At 46.0% G+C, this 11,315-nt stretch overlaps 1 protein-coding gene across 2 annotated transcripts in view; it reads right to left on the bottom strand.

Annotated features, from left to right (window-relative positions):
• The window catches only part of grin1b (glutamate receptor, ionotropic, N-methyl D-aspartate 1b), a 68,727-nt gene that overhangs the window by 56,257 nt on the left and 1,155 nt on the right, over positions 1 to 11,315 (bottom strand). For both annotated transcript variants that reach the window (XM_005749168.2, XM_005749169.2), the window contains exons 2-3: positions 9,343 to 9,599; positions 610 to 744 (exon numbers count right to left, since the gene is read on the bottom strand). In XM_005749168.2, coding sequence (XP_005749225.1) covers positions 610 to 744; positions 9,343 to 9,599 — 392 coding nt within the window. The remainder of the gene's footprint in view (positions 1 to 609; positions 745 to 9,342; positions 9,600 to 11,315) is intronic.

Raw genomic sequence — 11,315 nt, forward strand, 5'->3', positions numbered from 1 at the left:
TTTAAGATTAGGCTTCAAACTTTCCTTTTTGCTAAAGCATATAGTTAGGGCTGGACCAGGTGACCCTGAATCCTCCCTTAGTTATGCTGCAATAGATGTAGGCTGCTGGGGGATTCCCATGATGCACTGGGTGTTTCTTCTTCACTCACTATGTGTTAACAGACCTCTCTGCACCGAATCATACCTGTTATTAATCTCTGTCTCTCTCCCACAGCATGTCTTTATCCTGTCTTCCTTTGCTTTTGTTTGAACTCTTATTCAGCCAAATAAAGGCTCGCTTTTTGTTATCATCCACCTCCATCCTTGTCTGTATTCTGGGTCCACATTCACCTGATTCCACGCCGTTCACCTCTGCAGACGTGACACCTTTTGTGATTTTTCACTCGTTCTGTGTGTTTTCTGATTGGGACACCTGGATGTCATCTGCATAAAAGTGAACTTTCCTGATTTTCACTCCAGTGGAGAAAATTCAGAACCAAGATGAAAGGCTCTGACGAATAAAACAATGATGGATGCAAACAGCTGTGTAAAGAACCAGGATCAGATCCTCATGTGAGCGTTGCAGCTCAGACCGTCAGCGCTCTGCTGTAACAGACCGACCGAGCTAACCTTATCAGAGTAGATGGACATGCGTGTCGTCAGGCCGACCACGGGGATTCGGTAGAAACCGGCGGTGTAGGAGACGGGCGTTGGAGTCAGGTGGTCGTTGGACTGTGGAGGATGGCTGACCAGAATGGCGTACACCTACAGAGTAAGACAAACACATCTCAGTTCAGATGTCCGTGTACCACACAGAAAGGTCGAGTAGAAAGTAGCGCCGGCGGGTTTGATGGATTTTTCTAGAATTACTATTTGATGTTAGAGGTCTGCAGAAAAGCAGCAGTGAGCTGTGGTTTCTGGAGACACGTAGCACATCTGTAGCACATCTGTCACATTAGCTGGAACTTTTTATGATTTCTCAGTTATTCGGTGGGTTTTCCCTTGTTTTCAGTGAGACAGAAATGTTTCATGTTAATCAGTCCTTCGTGTCTAATGACTGGCCCTGTGATGCAGACGCAGGATTTTTCCACGATGCAAACAGCAAACGCTGCAGAGTAACTGCTGGGAACAAATCCTGCTCTGTGAATCCTACGAGCCAAACGATCCAGGACGTTCACACGTAACAAAGCGTAAAACGTTCAAATCGGCCGTAAGACCTTTGATACTAACTCAGGTTACAGTTCAGTGCACACATTTCTGCCTCACACATAAGATGTTAATGATACAGATGAAAAGATTCTTAAAATTACATTTGATGAGTTTATTCTTCATATTTGTGTAAATGATGAAGGCAGTTTTTCCTTCAGTTCAATCTTTGCAGTTAGATGTAGAGAACGAGGAATCTGCTCACAGCAGCTTTGCTGACAGGTTTGTGTCCAACAGCAGGATGACTGTAGGCCGTTACACTCGTGTTTGCGCTGCGTCCTGTAGTAAAACCTGCACATGTGTTTGGATCAGTGAGATCAAAGTCATCCCAGGCTGCTGAGTAACATTTAAAAAAATGATAAACGTTTTGTCTGCAGTTTGAAATCAGTCAAATAATATAAAATGCTGGTTTCACTGGTATAAACCAACTCCGCCCGTGTTGTGAAGGTTCAGACTGGTCGGTGTTTATGACGAGTAAAATCATCCTTCCTGGATCCCAGTTTGAGAAATGGTTCCATTTCACCAGCTTCAGAGAAACCTCAGCGATCTGCAGAGAAACTTTTATGTCCTGCCGAGTGTTTGCAGCTTTAGACAGAAATCAGAGAGCGTGAGCTGAAACTCTTACGTCACTACGCCTGCCGACGCTCTAGCAGAATAACTTTGTGGTGAATCACCGAGCAGCTCGATTGTATTTAAAATCGGACCTGAAGAAAATGAAGTAAACACTGGATGTGTCTCGGTTCAGATACTTCTGTTAGTACACTTGTGTGACTTGTGTAGTACTTGAAAGGGTCATGTTATCAAACTTTAGACTAAAGATTTAAATTCTGTTCAGCAGAACCCGCCCCCCATCAAGGAAAAAGCCAAGGCGGTCGGTCAGGAAGGTCGTCCCCGTTAAAATGCTTAATCCTTGCTAATGCTAGCTGTGTGTCCACACAGTGCACAGGTACAGTGGGGCAAAAAAGTATTTAGTCAGCCACCGATTGTGCAAGTTCCCCCACCTAAAATGATGACAGAGGTCAGTAATTTGCACCAGAGGTACACTTCAACTGTGAGAGACAGAATGTGAAAAAAAAATCCATGAATCCACATGGCAGGATTTGTAAAGAATTTATTGGTAAATCAGGGTGGAAAATAAGTATTTGGTCAATAACAAAAATACAACTCAATACTTTGTAACATAACCTTTGTTGGCAATAACAGAGGTCAAACGTTTACTATAGGTCTTTACCAGGTTTGCACACACAGTAGCTGGTATTTTGGCCCATTCCTCCATGCAGATCTTCTCGAGAGCAGTGATGTTTTGGGGCTGTCGCCGAGCAACACGGACTTTCAACTCCCGCCACAGATTTTCTATGGGGTTGAGGTCTGGAGACTGGCTAGGCCACTCCAGGACTTTCAAATGCTTCTTACGGAGCCACTCCTTTGTTGCCCGGGCGGTGTGTTTTGGATCATTGTCATGTTGGAAGACCCAGCCTCGTTTCATCTTCAAAGTTCTCACTGATGGAAGGAGGTTTTGGCTCAAAATCTCACGATACATGGCCCCATTCATTCTGTCCTTAACACAGATCAGTTGTCCTGTCCCCTTGGCAGAAAAACAGCCCCATAGCATGATGTTTCCACCCCCATGCTTCACAGTAGGTATGGTGTTCTTGGGATGCAACTCAGTATTCTTCTTCCTCCAAACACGACGAGTTGAGTTTATACCAAAAAGTTCTACTTTGGTTTCATCTGACCACATGACATTCTCCCAATCCTCTGCTGTATCATCCATGTGCTCTCTGGCAAACTTCAGACGGGCCTGGACATGCACTGGCTTCAGCAGCGGAACACGTCTGGCACTGCGGGATTTGATTCCCTGCCGTTGTAGTGTGTTACTGATGGTGACCTTTGTTACTTTGGTCCCAGCTCTCTGCAGGTCATTCACCAGGTCCCCCCGTGTGGTTCTGGGATCTTTGCTCACCGTTCTCATGATCATTTTGACCCCACGGGATGAGATCTTGCGTGGAGCCCCAGATCGAGGGAGATTATCAGTGGTCTTGTATGTCTTCCATTTTCTGATGATTGCTCCCACAGTTGATTTTTTCACACCAAGCTGCTTGCCTATTGTAGATTCACTCTTCCCAGTCTGGTGCAGGTCTACAATACTTTTCCTGGTGTCCTTCGAAAGCTCTTTGGTCTTGGCCATGGCGGAGTTTGGAGTCTGACTGTTTGAGGCTGTGGACAGGTGTCTTTTATACAGATGATGAGTTCAAACAGGTGCCATTCATACAGGTAACGAGTGGGGGACAGAAAAGCTTCTTACAGAAGACGTTACAGGTCTGTGAGAGCCAGAGATTTTCCTTGTTTGAGGTGACCAAATACTTATTTTCCACCCTGATTTACGAATACATTCTTTACAAATCCTACCATGTGGATTCATGGATTTCTTTTTCACATTCTGTCTCTCACAGTTGAAGTGTACCTCTGGTGCAAATTACTGACCTCTGTCATCATTTTAAGTGGGGGAACTTGCACAATCGGTGGCTGACTAAATACTTTTTTGCCCCACTGTAAATGATCTCAGATCAGTGAAAGCAGCAGCAGCTTGTCAGTGATGCTGGTCTCCCATCAGTCTTTCATCAAACAGATTTAACAACCAGAAAATGCTTCTGGTCTCAGCTTGACACGGACACATCAAAATGACAGGAACCACAGCTTCCAGAGTTATTCGTGCTTCCAGAGACAGCAGCCCGCTGTTATGTATCCATCAACAGACTGGATACAAACAACGCTGGAGGGCTGAATGTCGTTTGAACGTTAAGGAGAGCGAGGTCTACTTTTGGACTTCACTGGACCAGCACTGCCTGCCTTGCTTGCCCAGACTGATTGCTGGTGGCACCTGTGGCTGCCCAGTCCGGGCATTATTGTGCTCTGCATGTGTGAAAGTGCTCAGACTTCTTGTCACTTTTGCAGTTAAAGCTCTTTTTTCCCCTACAGGTGTTGTATTACAATTAAACGCATGTAGTGTCTTTGTACAGTGTTCGCAGTGAAAGCAGCGTTATCCTGAACGTTGTCATTTATGTTAATAATCAAAAGATCTTTTAAAACACAGATGCCAGTAACGATGTTTAGTGTGATTGCTACAATAAATAAAACCAACTAAATGAATAAAACATTATGTTCATTCTGATAGTGTCATTAATAATTCTGCGTATCTAATTCATCTTCTTAATAATTCATTTATGTAAGACAAGTCATTCATACTGTACACTCATTGGCCCCTTTGTTCAACTGCCTGCTAACCTAAACATCTAACCAGCCAATCACATGGCAGCAACTCAGCGCATTCAAGACGACCTGCAGAGGTTCAAACTAAGCATCAGTAAGTACGCGATGCAACTGCACAGTTGGTCGTCTCAGTGTGTCAGAAACGAAAACATCTCCAGAGTTTACAGACAAACAAATAAAATAAAAAGAACAAACACACGCAGTCGGCAGCAGTTCTCTGGGAGAAAATGCCCTGCTGACATCAGAGGTCAGAGGTCAGAGACAGACTGCTTTCAACTCATAACCAAAGGTTGCATACGAGCATCTCTGAACAGCAGACGGGCGCATTCACAAAAACCGGATGACAGAAGACGAAAAAACATTTCCTGGTCTGACGATTCTCCGACGGCATCCCGCCTTTACCCTTCACTGGTGTTCAGGCTGGTGTGACGTCGTGAGGCAGATTTTCAGGACCAGCTGAGCATCATCTGAACTCCCGAGTGTTGCTGCTGACCACGTCCATCCTGTCATGACCACAGCCCTGATGCCTGCTTCCAGCACGCTCCGTGGCAAAAGGTCAGATTATCTCAAACTGTTTCCTGAACAGGAAGATGAGTCCACTGTACTCAGACCGCCGCTACTGTCAGCAGATCAAAGAGTTTGTGTTGGTGCACGTTACTTCAATAGTGTCCTGTTTTATTCAGTTGCTTCTTCCACTGCAAGAGTGCAAGACCATCTGAGGCTCTTACAGTGAAGGGCAACAGGAAGGAACAAATGTTTTCTGGTCTGGACATCAGGCACAGACAGAGAGAGTGTGAGACGTGGACTCCCGTCTCCTCTGAGCTCGGAGGAAGCTGCGGCTTTTACAAGCATGAAGCCGACGTTCGCCTCGTGACCTCAGACTGAGCTGGATATCATTTCCACAGGCAGACTCTACCTGTTAACAGCTTCTGTTCATCCTGATATGATGGATGCATCATCGTGTCATGTTTTTAATAAACTAACCGCAGTGAAAGCACGTTTTCTTTTCCCTGTCAGCAGCACAAACAGGACCTGTGACCACATGAAACCACCAGCAGCTGCTCAGCCGAACCAAGCAGCTTGCAGCAAACACAGTTACAGGCCTGCGCTGTAATCCCTGCATCTCTCTGGACGGATTACATCTGCGTTCCTGCAGACAGAGAGAGAGAGGACGGTAATCTGACGTCCATCGCTCCCTCTGACACATCGACGCCATGTTGGCCTCATTTCTCCACAAAGGAAACAGGTTACAGAGCCCGTGTTGGATGAATAGTCTTTTCTCTGATGGTTGCACATAAAAACACATAAATATTTCTGATGCACTCAAAGAGCAGCTGTTTGCTGACAATCTGACAGGATTTGATTTGATTGCATCTGTTTGAAATCATTGTAATATCTTTTTAAAGGCACAAAAACACTGCTTGTTTCTATGCTTTCGTTCTGAGATGGATGGCTACTCTGTTACGCACTGCTTCCATCGTACAGCGAGGAGGTGTTTGCCCTCTTCCTGTGTTTTTCCATGTTTGACACATTTGAACGTTTCAGATCATTAAACAAATTTAAATATTAGACAAAGATTAGCACAAGTAAACACAAAAAATCCAAACCTACATGTGACCTCTTGGTCGTCGCTGCACTCTTGGGGTAATTTTGGTCGGCCGGCCACTCGTGGGAAGGTTCTCCACTGTTCTGTGACAGTGTGTGGTTAAAGGCTCTCACTGTGGGTCGCTTTGTCCAATATTTACATTTGTTTCACTCGCTGGACCCACGTCCTCATTTTATGTTTGACAGCGTTTTAGTAGGTAAAGGTGATGCTTGGGCATGAGCTGAGCTGCGGTTTGGGGAAGGCTTTGAGGGGGCCTGGCGACGGCTCCCGGGCCCAGCAGATCCCCACGTACTGAACAGAAGTGAAGAAGTTACAGAATTGAAAAGGGGAGGAGCACGTAAACGAGAATGACAGCTTGCAGGACTGGGGGAACCTGTACAGATGAGGACCGGAAGGAGCATGTTTGGAGGCGTGGTCCCACTCCTGAAATTCCCATACATAATCTCCAATTAATGATGTGAAACATTAAAGTGTGACAAACCTTAAAAAAAGTAATTGGAAAGGGGAAAATCGCTTCAACAGCACTGTAAGTATAAATCCCCGCTCGCCCCTGCAGGCGGTCAATCCTCCAAGCTCGGGTCCTGGAAGTCCCACAGGATCTTAGCTCGGTCATTCTCCACCACCCTTGGGGGCATCTCCCATTTTGACCTCGGGACTTCCAGGTTATACTCGGCACAGATGTTCCTGTACACTATGCCGGCCACTTGGTTATGGCGTTCCATGTATGCCTTGCCTGCTAGCATCTTGCACCCTGCTGTTATGTGCTGGATTGTCTCTGGGGGATCTTTACACAGCCTGCACCTGGGGTCTTGCCTGGTGTGATAGACCCCAGCCTCTATGGATCTTGTACTCAGAGCTTGTTCTTGTGCTGCCATGATTAGTGCCTCTGTGCTGTCTTTCAGTCCAGCTTTGTCCAGCCACTGGTAGGATTTCTGGATATCAGCCACCTCCTCTATCTGCCAGTGGTACATACCGTGCAGGGGCCTGTCCTTCCATGATGGTTCCTCGTCTCCCTCCTCTTTCTTGGGTTTCTGCTGCCTGAGGTATTCACTGAGCACTCGGTCAGTTGGGGCCATCTTCCCAATGTATTCTTGGATGTTCGTTGTCTCATCCTGGACTGTGGTGCTGACACTCACCAGTCCCCGGCCCCCTTCCTTCCGCTTAGCGTACAGCCTCAGGGTGCTGGACTTGGGACCTGCCTGACCCTCTGCAGGTACTTGGTGGTTGCAGTCTTTCTAGCGGCCTCTTCATGGTTCTCATTCGCCTGTAGGATCCCCAGGTACTTGTAACCGTCCTCTGTGTCTGCAATGTTGCCTTCTGGTAGTTCGATCCCCTCAGTTCTGACTACCTTCCCTCTCTTTGTTATCATCCGACTACACTTCTCCAGCCCGAACGACATTCCAATGTCATTGCTGTATAGCCTGGTGGTGTGGATCAGTGAATCGATGTCTCGTTCACTCTTGGCATACAGCTCAAAGCTATTCAAGTTTTAATCTTGTGCAGTCGGGCAGTGAGGCCTTCAGATGGTTTACATAAATCTTACGTCTGCATAGAGGTCTGAGATTACTTCTCCTAAAAAAGTCACTAAATCAGACTGAGTCAGTCTTCAGGTCCACAAACAGGACAGAAGACTGAATCATGTTTGTGTAAAAATGAGAAAATACGACACGTTTTACAGTAATTTGGGAAACAGACTTCTCTCGTTTCAGCTGATTTGTGTCCATGTACAAAGCGAAGATTTTCTTTCCTAAAATAGGGAAACGTTCACATTACGACTGCCATGTTGAATCATTTCACCGATGGATTAACTGAGCAGTTTTCTTATTAACAGCTTTGTTTTCTCTGCCCCTGTACAGATGTCCTCCTGGTGGCAACAGATGACATTATGTTCCCAAATATTAAAAACGTACGAGCCCAGTCAGCTTAACATGAGTGCAGTGATTGTTATTCTGCTGTTGCTCTCAGTTTTACTCTCACTCTGATTATAATTATGAAACACGAGCACACCCACCCCCACATGTCTCTGCACATACTGAAAGAATCAGCGTGACATAAATAAATCTGCCACGGCTGAAGTCTGAAGATGGCCTGACGAACAGAGTTTAACCAAACACGACTGAGATCATCCTGAAACTAGATGGAAACAGCTGCTACAAATGTGACAACTTTATTGATACACGATCAGAAAACCGAGCGCGCTGTTTTGATCTTGTGGGATTTTAACTCCATCGCCTCAAATTTCACAACATATACATCGTGCAGCGATTTTACCCAGGACGCCATTTTGGCCCCGTAGACATTCATCTGAAACGGTTGCCTAGCAACATGTAGTGTTTACACTGTGGTGCGCTCTGTGGCCGCACAGGAAGAAGGTCCTGAGTTTGAATCCAGGTGTAGTTCGTTCTGCGTGGCCGCGTGTCCAGGTGCACCCAGTGAACCTGCAGTGAGCGTCTGCTGCCAGATGGGGGCAGTGTGAGCAGCTCTGCTTGTTCTGTTGTTCGTCTGTTTTTCTTGCTTCTCTCAGTCCAGGTGAACTCCCTTACCTGTTCAGCTCGCTTATCAACCAATCAGAATTTGACCAGCATACAGCGTCCTGTACGTCACCTCTGCAGCCATGAAACGAGTTTTATCCTGTTCTAATCCAGCTGAGGACGCTCTGACGTTTTGATTTTTAATGTTCCTGTAATTAACTCATTCAGACGTGTCGGCGCTCGTGTTGTTTTGGACTCTCTTTTTATAAATGACATAAAAATATGAGAACAATGTAATGATGTGAGCTAATAACACGAGAATTCAATGATCTAAATACATTTCATGGGTAATGATTATTTTATCTGACAACTAATTACATTCATTTTCATTTCATTTAGACCAAAATCAGCATTTCGCTTCGTTACGAGATGACTTCTGTGAAGCTGCTGCTGTTGTTGCAGGACAGGGTCATGACCCCCAACCACCCCACCAGTAAACCTGTCAAAATAAAAGTCATCCTGCAGTGAAATCAGAATAAATCATGTCATCTGAGATCATGTTTGATCACTGAGGTTAGGTTAACAGAGGAGACAGATTTTAACATTCAAACCTCCCATAGTTCTGTCGGGGCTTTTACTGTGAAAGGTAAACAGGAAGAGTTTCGTTTCACCATGAAAGTTGCAGCAGTTTAGGCCGTTTACGACCTCAGCGATCATGTGACCAACTCTGACAGAACCAGGCTCAGGGCGGGGCGGGGATAAGACATTTCTGAGTCAGGTTTGAGGGGTCATGTGACAGCAGGTGCTCACCTGGTTGGAGATGAGGTCCTCGCAGACAGAGAGTGCCATCTGGATGGCGTTGGCCTTGTGCGTGACGGAGATGGCGTTCATCTTGAACTTGTCCTTCCCGTACAGAGCGTTGGCCTGACTCACCGCCTCCTTGAACACCTGCTCGTATCGCTTCTGACTCAGCACGGCGCCCACATTCACCAGCCGCGGCTCGCAGCCGCACAGCGCCACCGAGCAGCACTGCAGCACGGCCAGGAGCAGCACGCCGCGCAGCTCCACTGAGGGGAGGGGAAAGGAAGTGCATTACTAAAGGGACGATTTAGTCCCACCGTGGGGTCCTCAGATACGCCTGAGGGGACGCAGACGTTCAGACTGGCGTTTAAATGATGTCGTAACCCCGACTTAATCTCATAATCTGGATTTTTTTTTAAGGCTTCCATCGTCTTTTTTTTCTTGGTAATCGCAAAAAGATTTTTTAATTTTAATTTTCAAACAAAATGAAATTGATTTGATGTTAGCAGCTCTGCGTCAGGTCAGACGCTCGATGTGAACATTCAAAATCAAAAGCATGTGAAACAACATGAAGGAAGATACAGAAGATTTGTCTCGTGACCTGATGATGTCACCTGAACCCTTCTTATCCCGGCGCTGATGTCATCATTCAACGGTTTATAAGGGGTCATTAAAACAAACGTGGGCGTGGTGAAGGCCGCCGTCAGTGCGTGACTTCCATCAGTGCAGTATGATAATAAAGATTTGTTTTGTTATATATTTTGGATTTTAATGTCAGAATTTACAGTTTTTACTCCATGATCTGGAGACTGCTTTTACATTTCCAGATTTTTATCTCGTGTTTTTTTTGTAATTTGTTTACAGTTTAAACAGACAATAAGAATTTGATCTTTTCATTTGAATTTATGTTTTATAATCAGGAAGTCTGACACTGGAGGACAAGTCTGAGGCGACCGTGGACGAATCAAAGAGTCTGAATCCTTCGATAAAGAAGCTAAAGTGAAGAAAAGTAGGAACGTGTGGTGGAGGTCAGCTGAGACGGAGGTGTGCGCACTTTGAGCTTCTGTGGGGAGGATTCAAAAAGCGATGCAGGTGGAAGTTTATCATTGGTGTTCCAGACCAGGAGTCTGCGTGAAGTGCTCGTGTTCAGTCACATTTCTGTGGAGACACTCGGGAATAGTGACAGGCGGAGCAGACGGCTGTAAAAACGGGAAAAATCTCACAGCATACTCACACAAACACAGAGAAATGAAGCTGAAACAAACAGAAGTGCCAAACACACCTGCAGAGACACAAAATGGCTCCATGAAGAAAATGAGACATGCAGAGACGACTAAACCTGGAGACGGACAGACCGCGAACCACAACGACTGAGAGCCAAACACAAAATGACGACTGCAAAGCTGCAAAACCTCCGAACAAGACCAAAAATGTAACAAAAAAACCTCAGGAGACACAAGATGAAGGCATCCAGAACCACAACAGCTGCAGGGAGACAAAGTGCACACACCAAACGAGCACAAAAACACAACATGAGACAAGAAGACACAAACGTGTCAGAGACGCAAAACTGAAGAACAAAGCTCAGGGGGGATAAATCTGACAGCAGGAAGTGAAACACAAAGACACACAAGAAATACAGGAACATGCCTCATAGCACAGACACACAAAACACCCAGAAAACCCCCAAAATCTACCTGACCTGCTCTGAGTCCAGTCTGAGTCCAGTCTTAGACCAGCTCTGAGTCCAGTCTGAGACCAGCTCTGCGTCCAGCTCTGCGTCCAGTCTGCGACCAGCTCTGAGTCTGGTCTGAGTCCAGTGTGAGACCAGACTGATCTAGTCTGAGTCCAGTCTGAGTCCAGTGTGAGACCAGCTCTGCGTCCAGCTCTGCGTCCAGTCTGCGACCAGCTCTGAGTCTGGTCTGAGTCCAGTCTGAGACCAGACTGATCTAGTCTGAGTCCAGTCTGAGTCCAGTCTGAGA

The sequence above is a fragment of the Pundamilia nyererei genome, unplaced genomic scaffold (assembly GCF_000239375.1).
Source record: "Pundamilia nyererei isolate P.nyererei 1_Seehausen unplaced genomic scaffold, PunNye1.0 scaffold00238, whole genome shotgun sequence".
Lineage (NCBI taxonomy): Eukaryota > Metazoa > Chordata > Actinopteri > Cichliformes > Cichlidae > Pundamilia > Pundamilia nyererei.